The following is a 16,138-nucleotide window of genomic DNA, read 5'->3' as shown; positions in this document are numbered from 1 at the left end:
AAGAAGCAGAAAATGCATCAAAGCTTTTATTTATAGGAGCACAGGGGTCACACCCACACCATACATTTAAAGCACATGAAACACACATGGCTTCCCCCAAAGAATCCTGGGAACTGCTAAGGGTGATGGGAATTGTAGTTCTGTGAGGAGTAGGCCACAGTTCCCAAGAATCTCTGGAGGAAGCCATGTGCCTAAAATATGTGTTAAATGTGCTTTATGTATGGCCTAACTCTGAAGTGTCTGTATTTAACACACAAGTACATAAAGCTTGGCACACATATCTATTAAAGCCACGGGAAAATGGGAACCACCCTCCATAACTGCCTGAATATCAGCTTTGCAGCAAATGTGCATTCAGACAACAGGGCCTTGCATTTCTGTCTGCCCTTCTAGATCTGTTTGTTCACATTCAAATACACTGCTGCCTTGAATCCAGCATGTCTAGCTGCAAAACATACTTTAAAACATAGCAAGACTACCCTAATGCAGTTCGTTTCATAATAAGCTATTTATATAAACATCAATAGGAATTATACTGTATTTAAATGCTCTTTTTAGACTAATCTTTAGTGTCAGCAGAAATACATTTCCAATGCCAAATGGACTGCAGACCAATTCACTCTGTCGCCCTTAACAACCCTTCAATAGATGGTCTAGAGTCTCTAGAGTGCACTTAATCAGAATACTTTATACTTACTTAATAAAAGCTTCCATGATGCACTTACAAACCTCCACTCTCACACTCTCTTTCTGGAACATATCCAAGAATGGTAAGAATTTCTCCTAAAAAGTCAACGGAAATACCACCAAGTTTAGGTACTTACAGCTTGAGCTAGCCTATATTTGCAGAATACCTTGCTTCATCTTGGGGGGCATGCAACTATGGTTAGGAATAAGCGCCCTGGGAGTCCAGGCACGCATGCTAACACTGAGCTACAGCCTCTGCCAGCTACAAAATGGGGACAAACAGGCAAGGGACAAGGTGTTGGACAGAAGGAGTCAGAACCGTTGTTTAAAGAAGTCATAAACTATTTTGAGAAGCCTTTGTGGCTGTGGAGCAGGATAGAAAAGCAAAACAAAGCCAATCTTGGTTTGGGTCTGGCTTTTGCCCATACGCCAGGTTCGTTGGGCTCTCCCAATGACTGCATGGTGAGAATGGGGTGAGCAGATGACAAGAGTAATTTATAGCTAAGGGTGGGGAGGACAGGAAGACCCAGATCAGCCAAATTCCCATCATTCCAGTTCTGGCACAGCTTTCGCTCCTAGCTCCCCTCAAATTCTTCTGGAATGACCGACAAGAGAAGATGGACTGACAAGAGAAGATCCTAGTAGCTGTGTGGAAACTTACCAATGAAAAGAGAATGGCGAAGTCATGGAAATAGGTGATAACCTTCTGAATTATTGACTGGAGCTAAAGAGCAAGAAGCAGGAGAAAAAAGACACACACAGTAAAGAAAATTCCTGTTTTGACAAGTGTGGGGAACCTTTAGCTATCCAGATGTTGAACTACAACTCCATTCAGCCCCAGTAAGTATGGCCAATGGCCAGGGGAGATGGGAATTGTAGGATAGATGGCTAGAGAGATAGGGATAGGGATAGGGAGATAGATAGATAGATCAGGCATGGCCAAACTTGGCCCTCCAGCTGTTTTGGGACTACAGCTCCCATCATCCCTAGCTAACAGGACCAGCGGTCAGGGATGATGGGAATTGTAGTCCCAAAACACCTGGAGGGCCAAGTTTGGTCATGCCTGAGATAGATAAGATAAGATAAGATAAGATAAGATAAGATATCTGGAAAGCCAAAGGTTCCCCACAACAGCCTCATGCCAACTTTTACCCTTTCATTTAAATCCATAGGACTGTATCCAATGCTACTCAAAGACTCATTGAAATTAATGGATATGATGAACACAGATTCGTAAGATTTCAGTGGGTTTACTCTGAGTATAACTTAGTTGGATAAATCCCATTGCTTCTTATTCAGTTTTTTATCAGTCATGAACAATAAGCTTTCCTCTTCTTGCTGACATCCTTTAAAACAATTGAGGACTATCAACAGGTCTCCTACCTCTATATTTGCTCTGGGCTCAATTGGCCTTACATGGTTCACAGTTACCTATTAAATCAGATACACACCTTTCATTTACTTGCATCAAACACTAGCCAGAATTCTCAAATAACAGTCCTACACAAAGTTGAGACACTGAAATTAATGAATCTAAGTCAGACATTTCAAGTAACACCAATGGCTCTCGTCTGAGCAGAACCAGCATTGGATACAACTCTCACTGTACATTTTAGTCTGAACAAAATTCTTTGTTTTCTTTTCTCATGGTTGCACTCTTCATTTACCTGGGGGTAGGCCTCTTCAAATGCCCGATCTGGAGTCATGTGTTTGATGACATCCGCCAAAACTGTATTGACCTCACGCTTCTGAAAAGGGCAAGTTAAATGCCATAAGGGAACAGTAGTGAAATAGTCATGAATTCAACTTATCAAAACCATACAAAACAAAGACAATTACATTACCAAGCTAAGCAACTAGAAGTCTTAGTCTTATACTGCTAGTCCAAGTATTGGGATGCTTTTGGAATCCAGAGAAATTGTTGTTATTTAAGGTCAATGAGCTAGAATTAATTTGAGCTTTAATCATAATCCATAACACCAACAAAACGCAGGTACATGGAGATAAGAGTTTGTTTGAGGGGACTGCTGCTGCAATGGTCTGCTAAAACCCTGCAGTCTACGTCTCCTGTTACTCAGGTATAAAAAGGGAAGGGCTGCGTAAAGTAGCATTACAGCATGATATGAAGTGAGACACTAAATGAGCACTTAGCACCACACTTAAGAATTATCTCGGTGTCCAGCAGCATGCTGTCGTCATCACAAAGAGGAACTGAGCTACAGCCAAATGGCTAGATCATAAAGATCTAGAGAGAGTGCGCATGAATCTCTGACTCCAACACAAACAAGGGCTCCACTGTGCGGCACTAAGCAAGAAAAAGATCCCTTTATCATAGAATTGTAGAGTTGGAAGGGATCCTGAGGATCATCTAGTCCAACCTTCCATAAAATAAACTTCCAACATCTTTTAATGCCAGAAGTTTCATAACACTCTCTTGTTAAATCACAGGAGTCTTAAGGAAGTGAAAGCTAAAACTACAGTCATACCTCGGACGTCGAATGCCTTGCGAATCGAACATTTTGGCTCCCGAACGCTGCAAACTGGTTTGTGAACGTTCTTTGGAACCCAAATGTCCGATGTGGGTTCCACAGCTCCCGCTTGGCTGCAGGAGCTTCCTGCAGCCAATTGGAAACCACGCCTTGCTTTCCGAATGTTTCGGAAGTTGAATGGACTTCCGGAACAGATTCCGTTCAACTTCCGAGGTACGACTGTACTCTCCTTATACAAGAAAGATATACCGTATTTTTCGCACGATAGGACGCACCGGTCCATAGGACGCACGTAGATTTGGGGGGGGAAATAAAGGGGAAAAAATTTATTCCCCCCCCCCAGGCGCGGGGCTGGGGCGGGGGAAGCCTGAGCTTCCCCCTCCCCCAGAACGGGACCCAGAGCCATGCCGAAGCTGCGCGCAGCTTTGGCATCGCTCTGGGAGCTTGCGGGGCTGGGGGAGGAGGAAGCCCTCCGCCAGCCTCCAAACCATGTTGGGAGACAGCGGGATGGCGCGCTGCGCCTCTCCCGCTGTCCCCCGAGTTTGCGGGGCTGGCAACGGGGAGGAGCAGGCTTCTCCCCGTCGCCAGCCTTCTAGCCAAGTCGGGGGACAGCGGGAAGGGCGCGCTGCGCCTCTCCCGCTGTCCCCCGAGTTTGCAGGGCTGGCGACGGGGAGGAGCCGGCTTCTCCCCCCGCCAGCCTTCTAGCCAAGTCGGGGGACAGCGGGATGGCGCGCTGCGCCTCTCCCGCTGTCCCCCGAGTTTGCAGGGCTGGCGACGTGGAGGAGCAGGCTTCTCCCCGTCGCCAGCCTTCTAGCCAAGTCGGGGGACAGCGGGATGGCGCGCTGCGCCTCTCCCGCTGTCTCCCGAGTTTGCGGGGCTGGCGACGGGGAGGAGCCGGCTTCTCCCCGTCGCCAGCCTTCTAGCCAAGTCGGGGGACAGCGGGAAGGGCGCGCTGCGCCTCTCCCGCTGTCCCCCGAGTTTGCAGGGCTGGCGACGGGGAGGAGCCGGCTTCTCCCCGTCGCCTGCCTTCTAGCCAAGTCGGGGGACAGCGGGAAGGGCGCGCTGCGCCTCTGCCGCTGTCCCCCGAGTTTGCAGGGCTGGCGACGGGGAGGAGCAGGCTTCTCCCCCCCGCCAGCCTTCTAGCCAAGTTGGGGGACAGCGGGATGGCGGCGTTCCGCCTCCCCGCTGTCCCCCGAGCTTGTGGGGCTGGCGGTGGGGCTCTCCTGAAGCCTGGAGAGCGAGAGGGGTCGGTGCGCACCGACCCCTCTCGCTCTCCAGGCTTCAGCGAAAGCCTGCATTCGCACCATAGGACGCACACACATTTCCCCTTCATTTTTGGAGGGGGAAAAGTGCGTCCTATAGTGCGAAAAATACGGTACAAATACTCTAAAAACAAAAACATATACATTCTTAAATCTACACATACCGTGAAGTGTCTACAGGTATATTCCACCCAGATTTCTGCACAGTTGATATAATCCTAAAAATCAATGAATGGATGTTATGGTTTCAAAGCAGCTTATCATATTGTATTTAGAGAGCTTTTAAAGCAAGCTCCACACCCCATCCTAAACACACATCAGTCCCCAATGATACAATAATCAGCTTGCTGAATTCTTTTTTAAAAAAACTTTAATGTATCTGAAATGTAGTTCTTATATTGCTCTGTTCTTGAAACAAATTATTGAAATACTGGAAGGAGAATCTGGCTAGTTCAGTGGTCCCCAAACATTTTTACTCAGGGACTGCTTGAAAATTGGGAGGTCCACTTTGCAATTTTCCTGCCTGTTGTAACAATTGTAATGCACTGTGCTTGTTGCTGTACAATTTGTAACTGCATTTTTATTCCTTCTCTTATTTCTCACATTGTATTACAATTTGAATTCCATAGAGTACAATATAATCTAGGATAAGTAACAAAATACAGCAAAGCAACGATAGCAACAGTCAATACTTATATTTCATAAGCTGCTCCCACCATTCATAGTTCCTGCTTCCACTATTCTTCAGACACACCACAGACGACCGAAATAAAGCTCACAGACTACTGGTGGTCCATAGTTTGGGAGCTCCTGGGCCAGGTAATACTCCGACGATGGAACGTGCAGAACTTGCAAAATATTTATTACAACAGTACATGGCTACAGCTGTGCCCAACTCATATCCTACCAACAACCCACCTGTGGGCTCTTTAACTTTGTGATAACCTTCCAGGCTTCATTTAAGATCTGAAGTCGATCTCCTTCTGGAGGGTCAGCTAAGGCCAAGTTTCTCCCCAAAGAACGAAAGAGAAGGTGCTGTGAAAATATGAGAGTGTCCATTCAACCATATCTGTTAGTTCAGGGATGATGAACCCAATGTGATCCTTGCGGACCGGGGATGATGGGAGCTGGAATTCAACAACATCTGGAGGACCACTGGTGCCACCCACATCCATGCATTAAGGATTTCCATTCAGTTTAACCATAGCACAGCTTGCTATAAAACGATTTTGGGGTGGGGAAGAGAAAGACGTAGGGGAAACCGAGATCATCCCCAGTGCCTTAACTGCAACGGTCCTTTAGTAGAAGAACACAAGCATGGAGACACAACTAAACAACAGTCAGGTGAGGTTACAGGAATCTAAAACTGAAATCCTACGGTTGGATCCAGCCACTTAGTTGAACTTAGTCACGGCTGACTTGTCGCATTGAAATAAATGGGGGAAAATTTACCCTATGAGATTTTTAAAAAATTAATTCTGCATCAAAGGCAATTCTTCTGCATCAAAGGCAAAAAGCACACCCCCCAGTTCCTTCTTTTTTTAGATGAAGCATTGTTTTAGATGCAGCATTTTTTAGGAGAGGCATTCCTCCTGTTTGAGCAGGAAGTGGCGGTACCGCTTTTAAGATGGCATTTGCCACCTGCAGATTTTATTATCTGCTGTACAATTAATCAGAAACAGTATTTTAGTTGCTCAAGATATGTTTAAATCTACAGACTGACTAAAATATTACACCTCTTCTGCCAATCAGTTAGCTCCCAAGACAAGAGACAGCCACTGGCAAAAGAAAAGGGGTGTTAAACAGATGTATGAACCAAATAAGTGCTCCTTGCACTATAGCCTAGACGAGGGGCAAGGAAATCTGTGCTCCCCTCATCGAACACAACAAATATGGCCAACTTTCAGAAATTATTAGATGATCTGGAGGGCCACAGACTCAGACCTCATGGCAAAACCACACCATTTGCGTGATATCTGGCAGCAATTAAGTGTCATACAAAAATATTTATCTATTGCAAAGTTATCCCAGCAACTATAAAGCATGACACTGACATAAGCGGAGAAGGTGCACAGCAAGAGGGGAGGGGAGGTACATTACCTTGGGGAAGCCAGATTCGTCACACTCCTTAATCATGCCAATAAAATCCATAGACCTGGCAGCAATAAATTCGGCTCTGAAGGCGGACATGACTGAATTCAACAGCAAGGCGCTAAAAGAAACATCCAGATTAAGACAAGATATAACAGAAAAGGAAAAGGACTTTAATTTTATTCTTTACATTAGGGCACGCCCAGACTAGCAGGATTGTCACACAAATCAACCAATAATTGCACAAGGAGAATTCACTGCATCCTATGACTGTTATTTCCCTTAATTTGTTCCGGAGGTCCGTACGTAACCTGAAACTGTTCTTAACCTGAAGCACCACTTTAGCTAATGGGGCCTCCTGCTGCTGCCGCACCGCCGGAGCGCGATTTCTGTTCTCATCCTGAAGCAAAGTTCTTAACCTGAAGAACTATTTCTGGGTTAGCGGAGTCTGTAACCCTAAGCGTATGCACTGTACTGCCTTGCCTCTTCTCACTTCATGATCTGAGTTGGCTCCTTTTTATTTTTAAAAAATCTATGTCAGTGTGGCCACAGACACTTTGCTAGTTCCTTTTCAGAGAAAGTTAAAACTGGCTGGTGGGCAGTGGGTCCTGAGTTTCCTGTCCCTTTGCACTCATTTTCTTTAAATGAAAAGTGCTTGTATTGGGGGTTTTGTTCGGTTTTTAAGACATTGTATACAGAGCAGCTGGGTGCCGTCATGACCTCTGACTCAGGCAACTATCCAGACACAGAGATGGAAGCTGATGAGATACCAGCTAAGGAGCTGAAACAAATTCAAGGCTCTGAGCTGTTTGCTGGAGATCTGGACACCACTGTTAGGTGCCAGGTGAACACGTTCTTATTCACCTATGCATTTTGCCCTTAACTGGTACTCGTCTTTTGGGTGGGGCTGGAACATGTCCTTGTTATGCTATAGCAGGATGAGCCCTTTTTGTTAATATTTTTTATCTTCTGATGCATTTAAGATTCAGTACTGTATGCTTTTTAAAAATAATAATGGCCTGTTGTTTTGAGACATCCCCCCCCCCCAGTAAGTGACAAGTGAATGTAACAAATGAATAAATAAGCGCCCACTAAAGGAGATCTGAGGAAGATTTTTTTTGGAACCTTGTGAGCTTCTGCCCATCAGAGTAGGCACGGCTGGGAAAGACTGACAAATGGAGTAACACAAAGGCACCTTTGTAACGTTCACAAATGTTCACAAAAGGCGAATCCTTCAAAAGGTCCCAGCTGAAGGAGGTTGACCACAGACAGAGTTTGCTGGTGTGGGTGTGGATATATATATATATATTTGTAAATTTGTTTATTTGGGTTTTTCAAATTAAAATTTTACAATAACATATCAACAAGGAATCTCCTGGACATCCCTCCTCCCCTTTGTGGGTCCAATTCCAGTCCTTTTCTCCTGAATATTTTATAATAATCCAAATCTCTTGCATCTCCATTATGTCCAAAATTCACCATTAAACTACAAGTGTTATTCCAACCCCACTAACATTTATAGCTGTTTACAATGGTTATTAAGAGAGATTATAAATTTTCCCCATTCCTTATTAAAATTCTGGTCTTCTTGATTTCTGATTCTTCTGGTCATTTTTGCCATTTCAACATAGTCCATAAACTTGATCTTCCATGACAGGTTTTTATATAAACACATCCACACTTTTCCCCACGTAGAGGACTTCCCTAACTCTCCCCCCCCCCATAGGACTCAATAGCAGCATTCAGCTACCAATGGAAAAAGAAAAGGGAATGTTTTGAATAAACTTGTTCCATCTCCATTGTGGGACAAGGAGCAAGTCTTCCCCCCCTCCACTGGGCTCCAGAATGAAGCCCCTTCCAGTAGGGCTCCTGCAGATGTAAGTAAGGATCAGGGCCCTTCAGAGTTCCCCCCCAAAAAAAGCCTTGCAAGCACACTACTTACTTGTTGCCTAGCTTCTTACACCTTTCCATCATTTCCGTCAGCAAAACCTACCAAAGATGAGTTCATGAGAATGAAATACTAAGCATCCAACCAAAACATTCATTATCGGAACATAAAAAACCCCCACTCAACTATAACTTTCATTACTGAAACTTCAAATGATGCAAACATATCCAACTGTGACCCTGCAATGGGAAAGTGAAGGGAGGTGCAGTTCGCCAATATTTCCTTTGTGGGAAATTCTGCTTCCAAATCTCTCAGCCATTTTGTTTTTGAACATGAAGCAAGTAAGCATATTTGCTCCAGGTCAGATCACATGATAGCACTACCTCTATACGGATGTTAACCTGGCCCACTGCCATCTAAGTTAGTGGGCAGCATTAGGCCTTTGAATATTGAACAAAAACTCTGAAGAGGGAAACTACATTCAATCTGGCTGACCAGATGAACATACACAGGCTTCTAATAAGCAGCCCAACATGATGAGGATCCCTGGTTGTGTGGAAGAACCTATAAGAGTTCAGCTGCACAGGTCCCAGGTCCAGATAGCATCATTTTGTGGTCTGCATTGATGACCCTTTGCTACTTAACAGACTAAAGAAACTCTCTCAAACCTATGACATTTTAATCCAAAGCATGACTCTTAAGAGAATTTTCCTGATTTTTAGGAGGACAGAGATGAAATTAATTATTTGACTCCACCTATCATTGCTCCGGGGGGACGCGGATGGCACTGTGGGTTAAACCACAGAGCCTAGGACTTGCCAGTCAGAAGGTTGGTGGTTCGAATCCCCGCAACGGGGTGAGCTCCCGTTGCTCGGTCCCTGCTCTTGCCAACCTAGCAATTCGAAAGCACGTCAACGTGCAAGTAGATAAATAGGTACCGCTCCGGCGGGAAGATAAACGACATTTCTGTGCGCTGCTCTGGTTCGCCAGAAGTGGCTTAGTCATGCTGGCCACATGATCCAGAAGCTGTACGCCGGCTCCCTCAGCCAGTAAAGCGAGATGAGCGCCGCAACCCCGGAGTCGGCCACGACTGGACCTAACGGTCAGGGGTCCCTTTACCTTTATCATTGCTCCATCCTTGTCTATTATTGCCTCTGGCTCCACCTAGTGTTGGTCTCCTTGCCTTCCATCCTCCACCCGCCCCACCATATCAACGGACAGCAGCCACCCACCCTGCTGCCATACACCAGTGTCAGGCAGCTTCCCATGTTCCTAAATCACAGTTCTCCGACTAGCCATCCAGAAACTGATTTCATTCTGTCACACATAGTTACCCTACCCCTCTCATTAGCTAAAGGGCATCTGCCTTCCAAAAGACAGAGGACAGAGATTTCCAGTTGTCCGCTCCCATTCAGGGAACATCAAATCGATCACCCCTTGCTATCAGCTTAACAAAAGGATGGTCTCCCAGTAGCCATGGTCCTATTCTTTTGGAGTGGGAAGAAGAAGAAAACAGGTCTCTTTGCAAAGCATCTGATTTTAGGCGGGAGGGAGATGTGGTGAAAAAACAAAGAGGCAAAGTCTAAGTTTGTGAAAGATTTCGTATTTCCACATGGCTGCATTGCTACTGGCTTGTTGTTTTTTAACGTTGGCACATGGCGTAAAAGCTCGCGAGGAATTGAATTCTTGCTTAAGACTGTTTTGAGAAAAGTTATAACCGTTATGCTGATAGGAGTTTAAAAATAAAAGGAAGTGTAATTTGCATGACCAAGGTGAGAAAGTAGTGTGAAGAACAACACTGGCAAGATCAAAAAGTAGGATAACAAGTTTCCCTGGTTTCTGCCAGAGAACATGCTGAGCTGTAAAAAAAACAAAAAAACATCACAAATGATGCATTATGACTACTGGTTTAGTAGAGGTTCTGTGTTAAGATTATTAAGCTGAAATCCTGCACTGACTGGCAGCAGCTCTACAGGATTTCGGATTGGGGACATTCCCAGCCCTACGTGGAGATGCCAGGAACTTCTGAATGCAGATGCTCTACCACTGAGCCAGGGCCCTTCCACTAATAAGTACACTGTTGTAAGAATGTTGGTTTATTTCTGTAGGTGCTTATGTTCCAATCCTGAGCACACTACTTTCCGCTGAAATCAATGAGATTAAGGTCACATCCATACCATATATTTAAAGTATAATTCTACCACTTTTAACAGTTGTGGCTTCCCTCAAAAGAATCCTGGGCACAGTAGTCTGTTAAGGGTTTTCAACTCACAGAGCTACAGTTCCCAGCACCCTTAATATACTGCAGTTCCCAGGATTGTACATGACCGTATAAGAGGGTTGGGTTTTTTTACCTATATGATGTGGATGTAACCATTGTCCAAATCCTCTATTAACGCTGGTAGGCAAGCAGGGGAAAGGAGAGTCTATAAATATATATCACCCTCTAAGCTGGATGCCAATTTTGTGTGGATGCCTATTGGAAAACTAGAGAGTTTATATTAATTTATATATTTAACTGATGTTTACTGCATCCTTAATGTTTGCTGACTGGGGTATTATTATTATTACAGTGTTATTATAATATTTCTTTTGCATTCATGGGTGTTTGTATGTGTCCATTTTTCTTTGTCAAATTTTCAAATTTGGCACAGGAAGGATTGTTCCAACATTCTTCAGTTCAACAGTCTATGCTCTGGTCAGACCTCACCTGGAGTACTGTGTCCAGTTCTGGGCACCACAGTTCAAGAAGGACACTGACAAGCTGGAACGTGTCCAGAGGAGGGCAACCAAAATGGTCAAAGGCCTGGAAACGATGCCTTATGAGGAACGGCTAAGGGAGCTGGGCATGTTTAGCTTGGAGAAGAGGAGGTTAAGGGGTGATATGATAGCCATGTTCAAATATATAAAAGGATGTCACATAGAGGAGGGAAAAAGGTTGTTTTCTGCTGCTCCAGAGAAGCGGACACGGAGCAATGGATCCAAACTGCAGGAAAGAGGATTCCACCTAAACATTAGGAAGAACTTCCTGACAGTAAGAGCTGTTCAACAGTGGAATTTGCTGCCAAGGAGTGTGGTGGAGTCTCCTTCTTTGGAGGTCTTTAAGCAGAGGCTTGACAACCATATGTCAGGAGTGCTCTGGTGGTGTTTCCTGCTTGGCAGGGGGTTGGACTCGATGGCCCTTGTGGTCTCTTCCAACTCTATGATTCTATGATTCTATGGTCTGTCTTTGCTAAATTATCAGTAACTAGATCATCCAGGTCAGGCTGCTGATTTGTGGGAACAGACACTATTTTGCAGAGCAGCAGCCTCAAATTCTAGAAATGCACCAGAAATTTAGAAGCTACAAATTTTCCATCAACATTTATAAGCCTTGTTGTCAAAGCTGGCACTTATCTTGCACTCATGTGCGGAACTATCACATTCAGCCTCCAGGTGCTTTGAAATGATTCTTCAAAGAACTCTCACTTTAAAAACAATTCTACAAAATCATGTGCCTCTAAAGCCACATTTCAATTTTACATTTAGTGGCTCTTTCTAATTAACAACAGCATAGATGGTAGCTAGCTTTAAGAATAGAACAAGCCAGATCAATACATATTATTCACAGCACTAGAAGTCTACCTGCTAATGGTGCCACCTATATAACCTGAAAACTTCACTGATTTAGTTCCACTTTCTTGGACTGACACGGAAGAAGCAACGGATTCAGATATCAGAGCATTTTCCATTTATACAAAGTTCAAATGCTGTACTAGGCCTCTGTTCTGGTTAAACGTTAAAATCTTTCCACAGTCAAAGAGAGATCTTTACCTCTGCAGCCCGGTAAGAGATGCACTGTAGAATCCAATCTATTGCAGGAGAATAAAGGGTTAGATATAATGGGATCTCTACACACTGCACCACCAACTGATTCTGAACTGTATCCCCATGAATCTGTTAAAAATATAAAAGATAAATCATGATGGGGGTAGGGAAAAATAATATTGTGCATTCATTAAAGAGTCAAAACATTCAGCACTGACTTCAAGGAAAATTGTAGAACTCCAGGATTGCATCCAATGATGGGATTGTTTTAACAGAAATTGCTTTCACTTGTGCATGTTGGGACACCTGATTTTTATTTACACACACACACACCCCTGCCACTGAAGGAGCGTCTCCACCCCCAACGTTCAGCCTGGATACTGAGGTCCAGCTCAGAGGGTCTTCTGGCAGTTCCCTCACTGCTAGAAGCGACGTTACAGGGAACCAGGCAGAGGGCCTTCTCGGTAGTGGCACCTGCCCTGTGGAACGCCCTCCCACCAGATGTCAAAAAGAACAACAACTACCACACTTTTAGAAGACATCTGAAGGCAGCCCTGTTTAGGGAAGTTTTTAATGTTTGATATTTTATTGGGTTTTTAATATTCTGTTAGGAGCCACCCAGATGGGCAGGGTAAAAATAAATAATAATAATAATAATAATAATAATAATAATAATTACTAACTACTACAGCCACCTGCACCATAATCCATTCTAACCCAGTGTTTGGGGTGGCTTAAGGGGAAGGGAATTAGTGGAAATTAGCAGAAATGCTTTCTGAATGGGGAATATCCCAAAACCAAACAGCTATGAGAACTCCCAGGTCACACAATACTAGATTACTTGCTCCTCAATCCCCTACCCAGCTGCTTTCACCAAATCACACCCACCTGCCCCACACCTGATGCCCTATGTGAAAACAGGTGTGGGTAGGTAACGATGCTGCTACAAAGGAACTACTGGGAGCTGAAAGTGCGTTTCCAGATTGTTCCTTCACACGCAGTGTTCTTGAAGAGGCTCAGTGAATCCTTTTCAAGTTGTCAACTGATGTCATGTGACTGACGTCATGTGACTGACAAGAGGGCAGCCCTGTCCGTCTGTTAAAGTTGGCCCACAGCAGGGTGGGGGAAGCAAGGTTCCAGCTTGCAAGCTATATCCTGTCCACATCTGGGCTAAGTGAGCAAACACACACGAAAAACACTCCCAATGTTTACAGAATCTCTTACTTACTTGCTTAAAAGTCAGGAGGAAGTCAAAAAAGTTCTTGTTGAGGTTCTCTTTCAGATGAGGAGCTACTTCCATCCCAACCTACATTCAAAGAGCCACATAAATTAAGCCTAGTCTTTGTCTCTTCTGCTGCAACACAATCATGTTTATTCATATACCTATTGCAAGATTTGGGGGTAGGGGGATCCACTTAAAAATGGCACACAAGGAAAATTAGATGAGTATTCAGACAAGGAAGTAATCATATGGTGCAAGGTGAGAGCACTGTAAGAAAGCAGAAGAATGAAATATATAGCCAGTGTAATATTTCCTAGAAATAGGAAGTTGGCTATTTCCTAGTCTACAGAAAACTGCAACAAAACTGGTTGGTCTGGAGACATTCTGCTGAGTCTGCCAGATTATCTAAGATCAACCTTCCAAGGTCATCTCTAGTCTGTCAATAAGAGATACTAGGTCGATTGGTATTATGGACAGGGCCTTTTCAGTGGTGACCCCATATCAATAGACTATTCTCCCCCAGGAAGAATGAATGGCCCCATCACTAGTGATTTAAAAAGGACTCACAATACCTTTTTATTTCAAACCTGCTTTTTCTTAATTATTGTATCTTAATGAAATTTTAATGCTCAATTTAGGGGATATAATGTGCACTTTAAACATTATAATTGTTTGCATAGTATCACACTTAATTGTTCAGTTATTTTGCATGCTACCTTATGAGGGCGGTTTGTAAATATTTTAAGAACTAAAGCAAACAAATGACACAAACTAGTCGAATCGCCTTTTCACGGAACCAACAAAACCGCATTTTAAAGAAGAAAATCTTACTCTGCAGAGATAAGCCCTAGCATAGACAGCAACCAAAGGATCTCCTATTCCTCGGATCATGGAGGTCAGCCGTGGGAGACATTCAGAAATTCCTCTGTAAAGAAGATTTGAGAAAGTAGGGGTTTTTTATGATTAGCTTCACACTCAGGTACCATTTCACTTTTTGGCGACTTAAAAGGCTGCAATTTATTTAACTCGTGATTTCAGTTGGCCAAGGATAACATCAAATACTCGGCAAAAGGGGACAGTAAAATATTGCCGTGAGTTTATCCAAAGGCCACTGTAGAAAACAAAAATCCAAAGCCCAAGACTAAAATATAACAATATGCACTGGCAAACCGTTTTTGAAATGGAGATAGCTTAGGGACAAGAACTTGCTGAGCTAAAAATTGGAACTGGAATACAAGAAGGGGAGGTGTGGGGAAGTCACGGAAATTGGTCATTGACAGTAAGAAATGTAAGTTGTATGTGTGTTTAATTGTCTTTTTTTTTCTTTATGTTTTGTTTTTATTTTTTTTGAAAATTTCAATAAATATCTTTAAAAAAATAATGAAATGGAGATAGCTTAGAACAGCAGCTTGCGTTATGGCTTGGGCATCCTGTGTTGAAAGGGCAGGGAGAGGGAGAAGGAGTCAGAAATCCCACCAGACATGCCCAAGGCCAACATCCAACATAGTCTGCATATCCCAGGCATCTTTTTTCTACTTTTAATTCAAAAGACACCACCAGTGTTCAAGCAAGTCATTGGTAGAAGCTAGAAAAATCTCTGGCCATAATTAAATTCCATACCCCCCTACATTTATCAAATATTCACAAAATATTATTAGCCTTACGTTTTGGAAAGAAATTTGTTACACTTCAGTATTGCTGCTTCCACATAACTGGAATAAAGTGTCAAGGGGGGGGAGTTCAAAACAGTAAAGTCATTGAGATTATCCAAGGCACAGAGACCCTGTGTAAAACTAAACCGTGGTTTAACATAGGCAAACTTCAGAGAGCTCTGAACTCCCCTTTCCTCCTCTACTGTGATGGACAGAGAAGAACAAAGATTCTGCTTTCACTTTTTATGAACTTCAGTTTAGTGTTGCGTTGCCTCTGAACTATAAACAGTGATTCGTCTTAATTATAGCTTGCTTCGACAAATCAGCTTCTTAAAACTATGGTTTGAAGTTAGCTTGTTTCAATCAATCATCGTTAAATTTGGCCACAGGTTCAGGTGACACATTATTTATTATCTAGGGAAATAACATCTTAGGAGCTACGGTACAACTAACATCTGATGTTTCTTTCATTGACTGCAGACCAATATTCATTCTTTTTGATTAAAAAACTTAAATTTTTTTTTTGCAATATTATGAGCCAAGGGAATTCTGAATAACCTATATCTGTCTCACTGATATTGCTACCTTGGTTCTCTCAGCTGGACTATAATGCCATATGCTGGTCAGAGAATCACAGAATTGTACAGTTGGACGGTTCCTCCAAGGGCCATTTAGTCCAACCCTTCCTGCAGGGCAGGAATCCTGCCCACAGCCATCCCTGGGTGGGCTCGAACCACCAACCTTCTGGTTAACAGCCAGATGCATGAACCCACTGTGCCACCAGCCCCTCTTGGGGGAGTCAGCTAGGCAGAGACTGGAAGCTGTTAACGCCATACCCCAGTCTGAGACCTTCCTTCACAATAAAGTGTCTTACGGCTCTGCGAAGTCAGCTATTGACTTGTGGATATTTTAGAGTGGATCTAGTCCCAGTAGTGCGGCCAGAGCATCTAGAGACCCATCTGATTCAGCTTACCTGGGGGCTGGGTTAAGGAGACAGGTAAAGGACCCCAGGGACACTTACAGTGAGCTAGCATCAGAAA

General features: G+C 43.7%; 1 protein-coding gene across 1 annotated transcript in view; it reads right to left on the bottom strand.

Moving 5' to 3' along the window:
• VPS35L (VPS35 endosomal protein sorting factor like) overlaps positions 1 to 16,138 on the bottom strand; it is an 80,867-nt gene that overhangs the window by 39,144 nt on the left and 25,585 nt on the right. Inside the window, exons 11-21 of the mRNA XM_053366096.1 lie at positions 15,111 to 15,158; positions 14,278 to 14,371; positions 13,453 to 13,530; positions 12,231 to 12,353; positions 8,472 to 8,518; positions 6,539 to 6,650; positions 5,357 to 5,473; positions 4,603 to 4,656; positions 2,355 to 2,435; positions 1,349 to 1,411; positions 698 to 783 (exon numbers count right to left, since the gene is read on the bottom strand). Of these exons, the coding sequence (XP_053222071.1) occupies positions 698 to 783; positions 1,349 to 1,411; positions 2,355 to 2,435; positions 4,603 to 4,656; positions 5,357 to 5,473; positions 6,539 to 6,650; positions 8,472 to 8,518; positions 12,231 to 12,353; positions 13,453 to 13,530; positions 14,278 to 14,371; positions 15,111 to 15,158 (903 nt within the window). The remainder of the gene's footprint in view (positions 1 to 697; positions 784 to 1,348; positions 1,412 to 2,354; positions 2,436 to 4,602; positions 4,657 to 5,356; positions 5,474 to 6,538; positions 6,651 to 8,471; positions 8,519 to 12,230; positions 12,354 to 13,452; positions 13,531 to 14,277; positions 14,372 to 15,110; positions 15,159 to 16,138) is intronic.

This window comes from Podarcis raffonei, chromosome 14 (genome assembly GCF_027172205.1).
Source record: "Podarcis raffonei isolate rPodRaf1 chromosome 14, rPodRaf1.pri, whole genome shotgun sequence".
Lineage (NCBI taxonomy): Eukaryota > Metazoa > Chordata > Lepidosauria > Squamata > Lacertidae > Podarcis > Podarcis raffonei.
This window is presented reverse-complemented; position numbering and strand designations above follow the sequence as displayed.